Genomic DNA, 17,781 nt, shown 5'->3' on the forward strand with positions numbered 1-17,781 from the left:
TGGCCTGTGGCACATTTTATCCCTAACCCCATGGGGTTGGCCAGTGTTATCAAAGTCATAAGAATATCAAGCTTACAAGGACTTTCTGGATCTGGCCCAAAGCCACCCAGGAGTCTCCAAGCACCTGATCTTCCCATTTTGAACTCTCATTAATCCCGGGTCCCTGACTTGGGCAACAACTTCAAAGATGCGGGTGAAGTAACTCAACACTTAGCTGTGGACAAAACCCAACACTTAGCTGTGGACCCCACAGCCCAGAGCTTAAGTCACAGCCCACCCCCAGACTTACTGGCTCTATGGCTTTAGGCAGCTCGACACTTTGGAACCCCAGATGCCATCTGTAAAGTCAGACCAGTAATTCCTAAGGCTGTTGTGAGGTCTAAGTAAGGTACTTTGCCACCTCCAGGCACAAAGCAGGTGCTCGTGAGCTCTGGCTGCTGTGATCACTGTGTCCTCATGAGCTGCTTCGGCTGCTGCATCGTGGGTGCGGAGCAGAGGGAACTAGGTGAGGGTGGGCCTGCAAAGCAGAGGCTCTGCTCCTGAGCCTCCCTGGGGGGCTGCGGGCAGTGCAGGGCTGCTGTGAGGCCTAACTCCTTGGATGCCAAATGTGGTTCCCAGACCAGTGTCACCTGGGAGCTGGTCGGACACAGACACCAACCCAGACCTGCAGAGTTAGAACCTTAATGGGGTGCCTGCAGGATCGTGTGCAAATACAAGTTTGAAAAAAAGGCCTAAGGGACCAGTCCACAACTTGGGACTTTCTTACTGGCAGATGCGGAGGATGAAGGAGAGAGGAAAGAAAGGAAGTGAAGTGACATGGGAAGCAGGTGTCCCAGGACTTGGGAGAAGGTGGATTTGCCCCAGCTCTGCCCACCAACACAAAGTCTAGGGGTGTGGTGGGGGAACTCCTCATCCCGGGCCCGTAAACCCTCCAAAGGGCAGTGGGCAGTGAAAGGAAAGGAGCGACACACAGCAGCAATTCACCGGAGAATTCCGCTTTATTAGGGAAAGGTGCTGGGTTATATAGGAAGGGCCATGAGCTGATTGAGGTGTCACTTCTACGGGGCTGGTGGCTATTGGCTAGGTGCTGGGATTAGGGGGGCGAGGGGTGATTGGGCTTCAGGTGGCGCTCGCGGGAACCGAGGACCCAGAAGAGAAGCAGGAGGTTCGCCATCTTATGGGTGGGGGCCCTTCAGGCAGGGAGTCCAAGGATACCAGGACTCACCTCCCAAACCACCCCACTGCCAACATACACGAAGCCTTGTGAGTGGGCAAATAAAGCTGCCTGTCCTAGGGGTAACAGTAGGCTGCCTGGCAGAAAATGTTGTCCTACCCGTGTGAGGCTGCAGGGCCTGAAGTGGATGGTACCCCTGAGCGGGCCTCCCCAGGAAGCCCATCTTGGGGTCACTCAGCACCACTGTCTTTGGTATTAAAGCAAACACCCCTTGGACTCCCAGTGGGAGGGCCTGATGCACCCTGACCCTCAGGGGTGAATGGAGACTCTCCGAGGGACAGTGCAGCATTGCTGTAGAGGGTGCTGCGTCCTGCCTGGTTCAAGTCAGGTTCTGCCTCCTCCGCCCCCCACCCCCACCGTAAGACACTGGTACTTAATCTCTCAGCTGAGCCTCAGGTACTCCTTCCTCAAAAGCCATTCTGAGGACTTGTGGTCACACATGCCAGGTGACAAATGGCAGCTGCTATCACCATCACCATCACCATGGCCCCTTCAGGGAGGCAGATGGCATCTGTAAGGAGGGTGAGGCTGCCAGGGGCACGAAGACTCCTGTGGAGGTATTGTGCTCACCCCCAGCTGCAGGCACACCCTACGGGCCACACCCTGACTGATGGCCTGGGGCACGAGGCTTAGTGCCACTACGGGGAACAGGGGCACCTCCTCGGGGCCAGCAGGGGCCGCCCAACCCTTCTTTTGGTACCTGTCACCACTTTGTAGCCCAGCTCCATCAAGGTCTTAGCCAGAGCCTTGCAGTTGGCCACCACCTGGTGCTGATAAACTCTGAATTCTGGAGTCATGGCTTGCTTCAGGGCCACAGCAACCCCTGGCAGGAAGACTGGGGTCAGGAAGGCAGGGCAGATTCCAAAGACAGACTGAGTCAAAAAACACCCCTTGACTTCACTCAGGCATCCTTGGTTTTCAACATCACTGAATGGGTGGATTGCAGGCCCCCCTTGACAAATGATGTGTATTTCTAACCCTACAATTACCTGGCTGAGCCTCCAGACCTCTTCTCTTTGAGGACGTGCTTTTGAGGTGGCCTTTCTCCAGGCATGGAAATTTCACACTAATAAGATCACCACAGAAAAGCTGTTCCTAAGCAAGTCCAGGCTCTGCCACCTCCGCTCCCCAGTCTTTTTAAATGCAGTATGTGAAAACAGTAACTCAGCTGCCCCAAACACTTTGGTTTGTTGCCAAACATGCAGATCTTCCTGATCAGAGTCCAGGTGAGGGGTAGGCCTGTTCCACCCTGCACATCTAGACTCTGTACCATGGGGCTGCTCTGGGGGCACAACATGGAGGAGAATGCAAGACCCTGAGGCAGGGCATGAAAGTCTCCACTCAGTGTTTGTGAAAGTGACTGGAAAAGGCCCAGAATGCCTGGAACCAGGTGAGCCCATCATCTGAGAATCAATGGAACTGTGGGTGCTAACCTTGCAGGTGTGAAGGGAGAATGTGAAAACACCCCTGTGGACACCCCTTTGCTATGTCTATAATTCACCACTCACTGCTTCCCCCACTTCCTGCTTTAGAAACACTAGTGCTTCTCTTGAAAGAGAAGTTACCCCTTTGTCCTGGGCTCCTCTACCAATTACTTTGTCCCAAAGACAGCTGAATAACTGAGATCATCACAGACTTTCTAAGCCACGTGTACAGAGAAGGAGTAAGTCAATGACAGCCTGCCAGGTGATCAGATCCAGAGGTTACTGGTGTGGCCGCAAGGTCAATGGTGCAAAAGTCAGACCCTTTAGTCTCCATCTGGACAGAAGGTTGAAGGTCAGGGAGAGACTGGTATCCTTGAAGGGCTGGATATGAATCCCACATGCCCTTTGCTCTGCATTTCTCTGATTGTCAAATTCCCCTGTGGCTAGCCAAAGAGACTGTGCACACTTAAGAGAACCTGGTAGATTCAGCTTTGCCCAGGGCTGGCCATCTGTGTAGGGTGGCCATCACTCCCTTTTGTCCTTGCCTCACACCAATCACCTGTTTCCCTTTTCTTCCTTGTTAGCATCTCCTAGACAAGATGTTCCTCTAGTTCCCCCTAGCGTGCAAGGCCTGTCTACTTTTGGTGGACAGGTGGGATGGGAATCGGGCCACGGGATGAGCAAAACTGGGAGAACTGCAAACTGCACAGGGTGAAGGTGCACCCCCAAATGTCACCTAGGGCTCTGGGTTGGGTTTGGTGATACTTTACCAGCAATAGCGTGGTTATGGGGACCTCCTTGCAGGCCTGGGAACACGGCAGAGTTGATGAGTGATTCCAGGTTGTATAGAGTCTCTTTGCCGGTCTTGGGATCCATGCTGCGCACTCCTGGATGCAGGAAACATCACTGGGAATGTGTGCTGGACTGCCCCTCTGGTTTCTCCGTGCCTGACTCACACCCAGACTGGCTACGAGGCACTATGCACAGCCTGGCCGCCACTCCTGGAGGCGAGATCTGGTCGTGATGCAGCAGAGCAGAGGGGCCCCTGGTCCGTTGGGGGGCAGACCACCCTCTCATACATGAAATGAGAGGATGACAATTTTCCTCCATTGAGATTGTAAGAGAATATGCCTTGGGCACATTTCTTCAAAGAAGTGTGCAAGAGAGCGGTCTTCCAAGCTAACTATGTTGAAGGAGATGAGACTCATCTGGCTATGATGTATGCAATTATGTAATAACAATGGCTGTAACAAGCGGGTTCCTCTGCCAGAAAGTTAATACTCAGCCATCGTAACTATTATTGTCTCTACAGAGCTGCTAGGAAGCCAGGAACTGCTGTAAGTACTTTATGTAAATCATGGAATCCTTACTGTGGTAGCCCAGAGGGAAAGGTACTAATTACTATCCCCAGCCTGGAGGTCAGGCAGTAATGCACAGAAAGCTGCACAACTAGCCCAAGATCATACAGCATGTCCATGGCAGAGCCAGGATTCGCACAGGCTGGCTACATCAGACAAAACACAACAACACACAATGGGAAGAAACAAACGCCTCCCAGGCAGATAGGAATGGCTACCTGCCTCAGAACAGTCAACGGCAACTACAGAAGGTCCTCAGAGGCAACAGTGCATCGAGGAGCTAAGTGGACACATGGGTGTGTACAGCCAGAGGCTGGGTGCGGAGACTACAGGGAAGTAAGAGAAATCCAGTCACCAGGCGGCTGGTTTCTCTGCTGATGCAAGGTTACAGGCATCCAGTCTCAACCACAGACTGAGTGATCTGATCACTCATCTGGCTTTCCCAGGAATGGGAACCCCAAAATAAAAGAAGCCCTTAGAAAGGGTTTATATGCAATCAACAGCAATTTCTCACTAAAGTGGCTTAACTGGTACTACAGTTTATATACCAGCATCTTATGGTTTGACTACTGTGAGTCTTTCTCTGGGATTAACATACCAGACCAAAGTAAGTTCACCAAAATGAGCCACAACATGAGGCTTCCTGGTAGCCTCTGCCAGCCGGCACATCTTCCATGCACGCCCCATTGGGGAAGATTAGTTGAAATCAAAGGACACTGACACCAAGCACGATACTCTTCCTCCTTTCCTGGGACCCAGATACCCAAGGAATAAGGCAAGAGCTGTGCTCAGGGCTTCTTTCTAGATCCCTCTGTACAGCCTGCCATTGCCCCCTGCAAAGTAGCTCTTTAAGGAATCCTACTATCTTCAAGGGATCCTGATTTTCCCAGTCCCTAAGCTGGATGGAGAAGGCAAAGCCCAGCTCCACACTTTGAGGAGCACACAGCACACCTCTCCTGTAGAAGATCATGCCGGCACGGCAGCCTCTCAGGGTTTTGTGGGTGGTGGTGCACACCACATGGCAGTGTTCAAACGGGGAGGGCACCACGCCAGCAGCCACCAGCCCACTGATGTGCGCCATGTCGGCCATGAGGTATGCCCCGTTGTCCTCTGCAATCTTCCGCAATCGAGCATAGTCCAGGTTTCGGGAGTAGCAGCTGGTTCCTAAGAAGGCAAAGGTGACACAGTCGAGTCAGAGATATCCTTGGCCAGCTGAATGCAGACCTGCAAAGTGGCCTTTGAAAATGCTTATTTGAAAGCTTGGATGTATCTCCCTCCAGAATCTCTGAGAACAGAAATGAAGAAAACCCTTGAAAATCATCTTTGTTCTAAAGGTGACCACCCTGACTTGCCCCATCAATATCATGGTGGTTGGGATGGCCCCCAGCTCTGATCACCACCCCAGTTAGTCAGGCATCAACATTTCTAGATGCTTCTCTGAGAACAGCCTCACATCTAACCCCACCTGGTTCTAATGGTGGCAAACTGATATTTGTCCTGAAAGAAAAGACTATGCTTAGGAAGCTGCCTTCCATCCGCCCAGCTCATCACCTGCAATAATCAGCTTCGGGTGGAAGAGGCGGGCATTCTCCTCCAGCTGCTCATAGTTGATGTAGCCAGTGTCCGGGTTCACCTGTGGAATGTGATGGAGACAGCAGCTCGGGCACTCCCTCCAGCCACAGCATGCCTGCCACCCAGCTGAACTGGTGCTGGCCATCCAGGACAAAAGGACTCCCTCCACCTGCCCTGGCTGCTTGCTCCACTCCAGCATGAGCACAGGGAAGAGGTCCAGACCAGGACTCATGGGCGAGATGGGGTCAGTGTATTTGGCCTGCACAAGTGGTACAGATCGCGGAGTAGCACACTGGCCTGGGAGGCCCCGAGGGGACCCCAGGGGAAGAGTGAGCGCCCGCCCTCGGGGCTCCACTGGGACAAGCAGGAACCAAAAAGCCACTGCAGAATGAAACAGGGCGCACCACACAATGCAGGTGCTACGGCACTTCAGGGTGAGACCAGAGCCTGCTAATACCACTGCAGTCCAGGTACAACAAGGCAAGGAAAAGAAAGAAAGGCATAAGGATTAAAAGACAGAAAAAGCTGGCACTGCTCACAGACACAAGGATTGTGTACCTAAAAAAACCTCTAGAGGTGAGCTATTAGTAACTGAATTTAGCAAGGCCACTGTATCAGGGTCGGAAAACAAAAATCAATTATATTTCTGCATATAAGCAGCAAAAAACAGAAAATGAAATTTTAATATATTAGTTTCAAAAAACCATAAAATACTAACAAAAGATGTACAAGACCTCTGCACAAACACTGAGAGATATTTAAAAACAGAGAGTAAGGAAGGCAGTTAGTGCCTGTGGAAGGACAGACACTCAGAAGAGCGCCTGAGACAGAACCCTGTGGGAGAGACAGTCGCCTGGCCTGTGACAATGGTGGCCCTGCAGGGAGAGGACGGTCTCCCTATACGTGTGTCTTGCCAATGGGTTTCAGCCCCCAGCAAGTTCGCTATGGATTCAATGTGACCAAAAAAATGACAGTAAAACGTTTTTGGGGTGAAAGGGTTATACCCAACTTTATTTCCATGGTGGCAGGTCAATTACTAAAATCTTGTTCACTCAGAGCGAGTCTGTATGCAGCATGCCAGTCTCTGCCTCTGGGCCCCTCTGTTTGCACAGCCATCCTCTGGGCCTCTGTCCTCAGCGCTGCCACCACTCCAGCCTCTGCTCTGCTCTCCTGCAGCCTTGCAGCCATGCCACCATGTTGCCCAGAGCACTGGGCAGAGCTCCTTATATAGAGTCAGTAGCAATGTATTGCCCACATGTGTGCAGTGAGCTAGTCAACCAGGGCCAGGTGAGAATACTGGGTCACAGGAACTCTCATTTTATCCACAAAGTGGTGCAGGGTCAGCAGGATATCCATGTGGGCACAAATGTTATCTGGATGCCTCCTGCCCCACACAGCAGTCAGTTCCAGGTGGATTGTGGGTTAGTCTATATGCAAGATGCTACACAATTTTTTTTTTGGCAACACATTTTCTTAAGAGTTCTGCTTATTAAAGTTGTATTAAAGCATCTGTACAAAGGGGAGTGAAAATAAAGGGGTTATTGTAGGAAAAATTTTAGCATGGGAGCCAGAGGTGGGGGACAACCTGAGAGAAATCTCACATTCTGAAACCCCTGACCCCCTGGAGGGAGAGAGAGGCTCAGATTCGGTGGTCACCCTGTTCAATAAAAAATTGTGCTTACACTATTTACAATAGCCAAGAAATGGAAACAACCTAAGTGTCCATCAGTAGATGAATGGATAAAGAAGAGGTGGTACATATACACAATGGAATACTATTCAGCCATAAGAAGAAAGCAAATCCTACCATTTGCAACAACATGGATGGAGCTAGAGGGTATTATGCTCAGTGAAATTAGCCAGGTGGAGAAAGACAAGTATCAAATGATATCACTCATCTGTGGGGTATAAGAACAAAGGAAACACTGAAGGAACAAAACAGCAGCAGACTCACAGAACCCAAGAATGGACTAATAGTTACCAAAGGGAAAGGGACTGGGGAGGATGGGTGGGAAGGGAGGAATAAGGGGGAAAATGGGGCATTATGATTAGCACACATAATGTAGCTGGGGGTGGGGGCATGGGGAAGGCAGTATAACACAAGAGAAGACAAGTAGTGATTCAAAAGCATCTTACTACGCTGAGGGACAGTGACTGTGATGGGGTATGTGGGGGGGACTTGGTGATGGGGGGAGTCTAGTAAACATATCGCTCATGTAATTATACATTAATAGCAAAAAAAATGTGCTTACAATTCCACACAATTACAGAAACTGGTGTGCAAGGCTCTGGGAACAGAGACAAACTCTGGAAAGGCAGGTGAAGGGGGGTTTGTGGTTCGGTTTGTGTGTTTTGTTTCAAGGGTGTGAACTGGTAAACTTGGCAAAGAAACTATTATCTTGAAAACTCATCAGCTGACCCACAGTAAAAAAATGGACAAAATTTCTAAAAAATAAGACATAATTGCCAAAAAAAAAATCTGCTGCTACTCTCTCCCTCCACATTTTGCTTTTTAAACTTGTGGGATTTTTAAGTTTTTTTAATCTTGAATATTGATGATAAAACATCCTGCAATAATTCCCAGGCACTCTAAAAAACCACAGAGGTGGGGGCAGAGCAGTGCAGAGGCAGGAGGGGTCCCCCTCAGCTGCATGGGGCCTCCAGAGAAGAGGATTCCTTAGTCACAGAGGAGAAGGGAGGCGACAGAAGGTTCCTGTGGCTGTTTCTCCATAGAGATGAAATGCCTGGCCCTGTGTGTGGCAGTTGCCTGGAAGGCAGGGGACTCCCATGGGGATGGGGAGGGCAGGGGCTGGAGAAAGGCTGCGCAGGGAGCTAAGGAGGGGCCACTGGTGGCTGCTGGTGGAGGCCAGTCAGGTCTGTGTCCTCCTCCCTGCCCCCCAAGGTCACTGCTCCCAGGCACCCCTCCAGCAGGTAGCTGTGCTTCCTGCTGCCCAAGCTGGCTAGGGTGCCTGGCCCCACTACTCTGCACCCCTGCAGGCCCACCACTGGATGGGCCTCCCCATGGCACCCAACAGGGCTGCAGCCCACACAGTGCATGTGACAGCATGCACAAAGGGCAAGGAATGCCGGACAGGACACAAGCTTTATCATCTTCGAATAAAAAGATGTGCCTGATATTCAGCCAGGCAGAATGATGGCCCACCACCTTTGCTTGTGGTGACACACGTGACACTCATCAGGAAGTGCCCACTGACAGCAAACGCCACAGGACAGAAGAGGAATCCCCACATGCACGGCTTCACCATGCAGGTTACCTCTTTTCTACTCATCCCCTGATCATCTTTACAGGTCACTGCCCACAAGTCCACCAATCTTAAATGCATTTTTGACCCAATTGTTTATAATGGCAGGGAGCCCACATAAATACCTGCTGGTCCCATGCAGGGCATACAGCTCATATTGGCTGTGGCTGGCTGAGGACAGGCCTGTGTTCAGCGGGTGGCAGGGACAGGGCGGGCGTGCAAGGGGCTCCAGCCTCCCACTGCCCGCGTACTAATGGGGCTGTAGTGGGCTGTGTGCTGGTGACGGGGATGCAGCTGCTGGCCCACGGCGATTCTGAGCAGGCTGTCGTCAGGCATCCAGCTGCAGCTGACCTGGCTGCCTGGAGTTATCCTGTCGCTACTCTCATCCAGAGGGTTATGCAGAGGGTCCGTGCTGCAGCTGACACCTCCTGCACTCAATCCTTGTGCCTCAGTATGGCCCCTCACTCCCTGCCCAGCTGCCCCCAGTTGCCCCGCATGCCTGAGAAGTCCCCAGGCAGGGAAATGACAAACGGTGAAAGGCAGACTTCCTTGTGAGCAGACACTGGAGGCTTTCTAAGGAGATGGGTAGAGGGCTATGGGGAGAGACCCACACTCACCTTATAGGGCATAGACTCAAAAAAGATGGACGTAGCAGAGATTTTCTTCTTGTCTGTCATGAACCCGTGGGTCAGATGGCCCCCATCGGGAAGATCCAGGCCCATGATGCGCCCGTGGGGTTCTACCAGGGCAGTGTACACTGCGAAGTTTGCAGGAGAGCCTGCAAGGGGCAGCCCAGAGGAGGTTTGATTACTTATGCCTCTAGAGGCACCAGGCAGGCCCCAGAATGTGCCCCCAGGCCACCAACCAGGTCAGAACATGCCTGGCACTATTAAGCATTTCCCCAGCCCCTGGAAGTTCCTGGGCACTAAACCCCAGGAGAGTAAGCTACAGGGTGCTGTTCAGGAGGGGCAGGTGCAGCCAGGAGGCACTGAGCTTATTTTTACTTCCAGTATGGGCAGCCTTCTTTGGGCATCCTCCCCGTGAACCTCAGCCCTGGGACACTGGGAGGCGGGGGACCACCCAGGCCCATCTGTACGCGGCGGTTACCTGAGTAGGGCTGGACATTGACCCCCCAGCACTGGGGGTCCAGTTTATAGACCTGCAGCGCTCGCTTCTGGCAGAGGACCTCCAGCTCATCAATAAACTCAGTCCCACCGTAATACCTGCAGGAGGAGAGCAGGAGGCTCAGGCCCACGCTGGCCCTGACCCCGGCCTCAGCACAGAGGCAGAAGAGAGCTTAGTTGGGGGCGGAAGAACCTAGAGGAAAACTGTGAGAACGTGTTTTGAGCCCAGCTTGGCTCGTCTTCCATCAGGACCAAGCCAGCTGTGGGGCTCCTCATCTGTGAAGGAAATGCTGGCACATGTGACAGAGGAGCCTCCAGGACATTGTCATCATGCTCAGTGAAACGGGCGGTTACATCTGTGTGACTCCACTTACACAAGGCACCAGGTATCAGATGCACAGTGACGGAGTGGGTTGCCAGCTGCCCAGAGCTGGGGGGAGGGGGAGGTGTTCGTTTCTGCATTTCTAATACAATTCTAGTTTTTGTTAATCAAAATTTATCATATCAAATATCAAAATTTATCATATATTTGTTTATTATCTATATAGTAATAGTAACAATCATAATAACTCAATCCAGATATTTTTAACCCTTAGGACTTGTAGTCACAAAAAGCTTTAATAATTTTAATATTATACTTTTATTAAGTATAATATATATGCTTTTATTACAGTAAGAAAACACTTTCACCATCTCAACCATTTTAAGTGTACAGTTCAGTAGTGCTCAGTACTTCTCATTGATAAGTACATTCCCACTGTGGTGCAGTTGATCTCTAGAACTTTTTCATATTGCAAAACTGAAACTCTGTACCCACTGCACAACTCCCATTTCCCTCTCCTCCAAGAGCCCCACCTCTCTGTCTATATGAAACTGACTACTCCAAGTATCTCATAGAAGTGGCATCACGTAGTATTTGTCTTACTGTGACTGGATTGTTTCCTTTGGCATAATGTCCTCAAGGTCCATCCTTGGAGCACGTGAAAGAATTTCCTTCTTTTTCCAGGGCACTTTAGTGTATGGATAAACTATATTTTGCTTTTCCATTCATTCATCAATGGACACTTGGGTTGCTTCCATCTCTCGGCTCTTGTGAATAACGTACAATGAACATGGAGGTGCAAATATCTCTTTGAGATTCTGCTTTCAATTCCACTGGACATATATCCAGAAGTGGGACTGCTGGAACTGATTTTAATTCTATTTTTAATTTTTTGAGGAATTGCCATATAGCAGCTATACCATTTTACAGTCCCACCAAAGGTGCACAAGAGTTACAATTCTCCACATTGTTGCCAACGCTTGTTTGGGTTGGTTTGGATGACAACCATCCTACCGGCTGTGAGGTGTCCCATCATGGTCTTGAGTTGCATTTCCCTAATTAGTGATGCTGATCATCTTTTCACATGTCTTTCGGCCATAGTTGTTATTTAATGGGTACAGAGTTTTGTTTCTACAAGATGAAAAAGTTGTCTGGATGGATGGTGGTGATGGTTGCACCATCTCATGAATGTACTTAAAGCTGCTGTACTTCACACTTAAACATGTAAGTTTTACACTGTGCATCTTTCACCACAATAAAGAAAAGGAGGAGAGTGAGAAGTTTTTACTCACAACACTTCTGATGCCAAATGTGTGTGTGGGTTTCTTCCTCACACCAACCAATTCTAACAACTATTGTCCTACAATTCAATTCAGTTCTAACCTAACCACCCAGAGTTAGCATCAGACCCCATAGGTCAAGGGCCCTCACTTCAGCAGCCAATCACAAGCGTGAGGTCCCAATGTTACCCACGCTTCTGTTTGGTAAACTTGGGGATTCCCACAATACTCCCTTAAATTTATAATTTGCTAGAATGACTCACAGAACTCAGGAGAGCACTTTATTCACTATTACTGGTTTATTCTGAAGGATATGACTCAGGAATGGCCAAAAGGAAGAGATGCACAGGGCAGAGTTTAGGGAAGGGGCTCAGAGCTTTCATGTCCTCTCAGGGGTGCTACCTTCCCCACACCTCAATCTGCTCACCAGCCAGGAAACTCTCCAAATCTTACTGTTCAAGGTGTTTATGGAGATTTCACTATGACATGGAGCTGATGAAATTCTTGGCCACTGGTAATTAACTCAGTCTCCACCCTCTAACCGTAGCTGGCCTTGCTGGCCCCCAGCCCCACTCTAAGGTTATCTAGCAGCCCACCAGTATCACCACCTTAATGTAACTCAGGTCAGAAGGGCTTGTTATGAATGATTAAAGATGCTCAGGGGATTTGGAAACTGTGTCAGGAATGGGACAAAAACCAAGTGTCTTTCTATGATACCACATGGCGTTCCACTGAACTGTACCCTTTACTTGGGTACATTATATGTGCATTATAGCTTAATGAAACTGTCATAAAAAAATGAAAACCCAGAACTTTCTCTTTAGATTAGTATCAGGCAGTCATTAATACTAGATTAATATTGTTTTGTTTTCAAATATTAACTCTGATTGCTAATAATGTTCCAAAAGATAAACTGACATTAAGAAAAATAAGAATGGGTAATATTCACCTTTTAAAATAGTCCTTTAACATGAATTATTTTAATTTTTAGTAATAGTCTCATCTGCTTCGGCTAAGTGTAGGGACCAAGGTCAGGCCACCCCCGTGCAATTGTGACATGCAGATTATTTTGAGCTGAAAACCATCAAGGCCCGAAAGACTCAGAAGGAAACTTTGACCTCCCCTACCCTTGTAACTGCATGAAAAGAATTTGGATGGAGGAACTGCTAGGGGAGGAGACTGCCACCAAAAGGGATTCACTGGTGATCTGGAAGGTCCCTCCAGCCTCAGTCTCTGTTCTGTGACCAAAGAAGGACATCATCTCCCCAAACTTGAAGGACAGCAGCCCATGCCTAGGGACAGAATTATGGATTGTTGGAAACATCAGGGCTGCAGGGGGTCTTAGCACTTAACCATTTTCCAGTGGACCAAACACACGAGAGTGACTCAGGGTCACAACAAAACCCCAGGGGCCCTGCCTGCCTCGCCTCAAAGAGAGGATCCACCTGCAGAGGCAGCAGGAAGCAGTGGAAAGGGCACGTGCAGTGCCAACAGGGCCAGGTCAGAATCTGTTCTGCTCTGTATCAGCTGTGTGACACGGAGCAGCCTCCTTCACCTACACAAGTCTATTCCTTATCTCAACAGGGGGATGAGGGCTGACTGCAGTCAGGCTATAGAAGACATACAAATGGGGGACATGTCACCACTCAGCCCAGTGCCTAGAACACAGCACTGCATTTCACCCTCAATTACAAGGCAACCATTATCTTACTAATCGCTGAGAAAGAAGTAATCATTTTCAATTAAACTATGACTTGCCATCAGTCAGATTCACCCAATGTCAGAGATATTAAAATGTGAAAAAGTGAGTGCCCAGGGTTGATGAAGCTCAGCAAATAGTCAACAAACGTTCATTTGCTTCCCGGGCTGCTGGCTCCAACTGTGTGTAGAAATGGAACTCTGCCCCAGGCATTCAGAAGCCTCACTCTGGCCTGGGGTCTAAGCCATGCTCTTCACATCAACTCCACTAACAAGAACTGGATGCTCTTCATCTGTGCCTATTTTGGAACAGAACTGACAAAGGAGAAATGCTCCCAGTGCCTCAAACCACTGCTGTGAACATAGAGAAATCTAACAGCTCATGGGGCCAGACAGCATTTACCTCACCTCTCTACACATACAGGAATCCCTGTGTTCACTAAGTGGGGACAAAAAGCCCAGGAGTCACCAAATATTTTCTGCAAGATAAACTTAAACATGTTGTAACTGCTAAGACAACATGGGCTTTGAAGTATGTGTGTGGACTTTCCCAAATCCAATAGCCATTCTCAGATACCAGCTGGTGTCCAATGGTTCCTTTCAGTCTAACACTAACTACCCAGAGTCCACGCAGCCCCCACAGGTTAAGGGTTCAGGACCACAAGCTGCCCTCACTTCAGACACCAGCCACAAGTCCCAGGTCCCCAGGCTACCCACACTGCTGTCCAACTTAGGTGCACATTCTGAGACAGAGCAGGGAAATGGGGGAAGAGCCATGCCATTGTAAACTCAGCCTGTGAAAAAGACCCAGTTTATTCTTTAATTTAATCTATACACTGTTTATCCTCTTCTTCCAGACACTTAATCAATTAAGTAATTCTGTAACCCAGGATGAGATAGACCTCTGGAGTGTAAATGAACATATGTGGATAAAGAATGCTGCGATCTGTATCAACAGAGTCACCTAAATAACCCTATTCTAAAGACAAAACTTCAAAGGAATCATGAAACACCTGTATACATCATGCCTTTTGCAGACCCCCTACCCAAAAAGCCCTATAAAATCCCAAACCCTAAACCCTTAAGTCTGCCTCCTCTCCAAGGTTGTCGGCACTCCTGTTTGAGTGTGTACTAACTTGTCAAGCTTCCTTGCTGCATAAGCCAACTGCACTTGCCTCTGAACTCTTTTAAAGACAAGAACTCTCCAACCTCCACCTCTGATGGTAAATGTCTCTGTCACTTTGCTATTTCATTCAGCCTTCTGTCTTAATACAATCCTCTTCTCTCTGTTTTATTTCAGACCAGTATGGAAGTGGAAGTTCTCAGAACATAAACTTATTCTGTTCAGTGCTCCTTGGCTCCCCAAAGTTCTGCGGTGGTAGGGAAATAATTCCCTCACTGTGCAGATCAAGTGGACATTGGATACCAGGTGACCTGGCTTCAGGAGTTGGCAAGGGATCTGCCCCATACCGAGCAGGGTTCAATGAACTTCCCTTCTCTCCCTTTGTTCTTCCTTGTGCTCTGTTGCCTGCATGGCCACTGCTATTTGCGTCTACTCTTGCTTTAATGAATTCCTTTCTTGCTGACACTTGTTTAACCTGATGGAGAATTCTTTCCTATCAGAATCAAGAACCCTCCCCCGTTCAGACTGAGGTTTCACCAAGGGTGCAAGGAGAGACCTCTCCAGACACAGCTGCCTGGCAACAATTCTAAGGTTCCCACAATACCTGTCGGGTTTGATTATTCAGTAGAACAACTCACAGGACTCAGGAAAGTGCTTTATTTATGACTACTGGTCTACTAAACCAAATCCAACTCAGGAACAGCCAAATGGAAGAAATGCATAGGGCAAGTATCAAGGGCGCACCACCCTCCCTGCACCTCCACGTAGTACAAGCCCCTCCCTTCAGGCTCCCCTCCCCTCCCTGGATGTAGAGGGTGGGAGCTGAGAGTTTTGACCCTCTAATCACAAGTCTGTGACCAGCCCTACCCAGAGTCACCTCCTTTGCATAAACTCAGTTGTAGTCAAAAAGGGCTTATTAAGAATGACAAGACACTCCTGCCACTGTGGGAATTCCAGGGGCTCTGGGGAGTTGAGTGAGAACCAGCAACGAATACCAGATATTTATCTTTTACAGTGTGAACACAGCTGCCACTTGTGTGCGACCTGGAGAAGTACTTTACTGCATGTCAGGGAATCTTGGCTTCCCCAACTCTAAAATGTGGAAAAGAGCACAACTTGCCCTATGGCTTGCTGTGAGGGTCAAAGGAGATACTGGCTGTGGAAACACCAGGTGACCTGTGCAAGGCATAGAGGGAAGGTTAGTTATTCAGCCAGGAGAAGGACAATGCCACAACTTGGCTCCAGGCCTTCTCAGGGAGCTGCAGGGACCCCTCAGTACAGAGTGGTGGTTCACCTCCATGGGAGTCCCTTCTCCTTCCATGTTCTTTGGGACACAAATGTACAAATTTACAGAAACAACATGTCAGATTCTGTAATCATCATCTCTGCCTGATTATGACTAAAAAAAAAATGAGTGTACCTTCTTGTGCTTCTCCAGGGAAAAGAGTTGACCAAAATCACTGCATGGGCAAATCCATCAGTTACAGTGCAGAAGCAGGCTGCCGTTTGAAAGGTGGTTTTCACTCCTGGCCCGTTACTCACAGAGCACCAACAGCCTGCCCTGGCAGCACTCAGAGTGCTGGCCTTTTTCTAGAGACTTGCACAGCGCAGCAGCTCTACCCTCCTATGGACCAGCTTGATATTCTACAAAGTCTCCAGAGGGACTGTTAAAGTGACCCTGAGTGTACCCCTGTAACTCTGGGGGTGGGTGGAATCTTTCTCCCATCCCGGGACAAATTACCTTTGAAACCGAAATCAGTCAAAGGAGAAATAAAGTGGGAGAAACCCATTTATTGCTTCTTAGCAGTCTTCCACTTCTGCTCGCCTGTGTGTCTCACCACCCGGCTGCAAAAAAGGGACCCCGCCACATCTCTCTGGTCCAGATATACCCTTGTTCCCCCCACCCTTGTAATCACTTATTGATATGGAGATGCACTAAGGCCAGGTGAGAGATTCTGGAAATGTTGCAATTTTAACCACACCCCTTTCGAATTGCAGTGCTGTGCCCTGCTGGGAATCGTAGAGCTAGTAAGGCAGCTGGGGAACACAAGTTCCCACAGTGGAAAGGTTAGTTGAGAAGAACTAATCCCCACACTGTTCAGATTCTATGCTCAGTGCCTCACGTCACTACATCAGAAGCAGGCCTTTGAAGATGTTCACGTACCTCTGGCCTGGGTACCCCTCAGAGTACTTGTTATTTAAGCAAGAGCCTAGGGCCTCCAAAACTGCTCGGCTGGCAAAATTCTCTGAGGCAATCAGCTCCAATCCAACCTTCTGCCGGTTACTCTCCTTCTTAATTATGTTGTAAACCTGATGAGAGGAAAGCAGATGCTAACCATTTGGATGTTTAACTCTTCACTCTGATCAAACTAATAACCAAGTACAGAGAAGGGACACTAACATGGATCGTATATTAACATAGACCATGTTTTGCCCTCAGAGGCTGACCATAACCCAGGTAACCAAACAAAAGGACTCCCACAGCATTTGAGGATTAGAGGGAATCTTCCTCAAAGACTGCAGCATCTGGGAAGTAATTAATAGAAGACAATGAATTAAGGAAAACAAAATGATTGGAGAGAAAATGATCTTTAAAATAAGAATTCCACCATTTACCTTGTTATTTTCGCCATCTTATTTTCATCCCTACGTCTCACCCAGTCCCTCCTCCCTGAACTTCACTCCGTGCTCCTCTTCCTCTAAGATCCTTACATAAACCCACACACACAAAAAGTAGACCAGTGGCTGCCTGGGGCTGGGGAGTTGAGGAGGCATGTTGGCAGTTAGCAGGTGACTACTAATGGGTTTGAGCCTTTGTTCTGGGGGGATAAAAAGTGTTCTAAAATTGATTGTGAATATACTAAAAACCACTGAATTGTGCTCTTGAAATGGTTACTTGTATGGTAAGTATCTCACTTATAAAGCTCTTATAAAAACAAAAGGAGGGATGGGCGGAAGATGGCGGAGTGAGTAGAGCAGCGGAAATCTCCTCCCAAAACCACATATATCTATGAAAATAAGACAAAGACAACCCTTCCTAGAATAAAGACCAGAGGACACAGGACAATATCCAGACCACATCCCCACCTGAGAGAACCCAGCACCTCGCGAAGGGGGTAAGATACAAGCCCCGGCCCGGCGGGAGCCAAGCGCCCATCCCCCCAACTCCTGGCGAGAAAAGAATAGGCAGAGCCGGAGGGAGACGGAGCACAGGACTGCCGAACACCCAGCCCCAGCCATCCGGGCCAGAGTGCAGGGCCCTGGATACTAGGAAAACAGGGCAGCAAGAACAGTGAGCGGGCACCGGACGCCGGGCGCCAGAGGACATAAGAAAAGCGAGCGACCAATTTTTTTTTTTTTTTTTTTTGCTGTTTTGTTTTGGC

The 17,781-nt window shown here is 49.0% G+C and overlaps 1 protein-coding gene across 7 annotated transcripts in view; it reads right to left on the reverse strand.

Moving 5' to 3' along the window:
* SHMT1 (serine hydroxymethyltransferase 1) overlaps window positions 1–17,781 on the reverse strand; it is a 34,750-nt gene that overhangs the window by 2,647 nt on the left and 14,322 nt on the right. For 3 of the 7 annotated variants that reach the window (XM_036894007.2, XM_036894005.2, XM_036894003.2), the window contains exons 3-9: window positions 16,563–16,708; window positions 9,959–10,074; window positions 9,469–9,629; window positions 5,568–5,649; window positions 4,968–5,180; window positions 3,429–3,545; window positions 1,935–2,069 (exon numbers count right to left, since the gene is read on the reverse strand). In XM_036894007.2, the coding sequence (XP_036749902.1) occupies window positions 1,935–2,069; window positions 3,429–3,545; window positions 4,968–5,180; window positions 5,568–5,649; window positions 9,469–9,629; window positions 9,959–10,074; window positions 16,563–16,708 (970 nt within the window). The remainder of the gene's footprint in view (window positions 1–1,934; window positions 2,070–3,428; window positions 3,546–4,967; window positions 5,181–5,567; window positions 5,650–9,468; window positions 9,630–9,958; window positions 10,075–16,562; window positions 16,709–17,781) is intronic. The other 4 variants (XM_036894006.2, XM_036894004.2, XM_057500789.1 and 1 more) reach the window with 2 other exon arrangements.

Source organism: Manis pentadactyla, chromosome 4 (assembly GCF_030020395.1).
Source record: "Manis pentadactyla isolate mManPen7 chromosome 4, mManPen7.hap1, whole genome shotgun sequence".
In the NCBI taxonomy this organism is placed as follows: Eukaryota; Metazoa; Chordata; class Mammalia; order Pholidota; family Manidae; genus Manis; species Manis pentadactyla.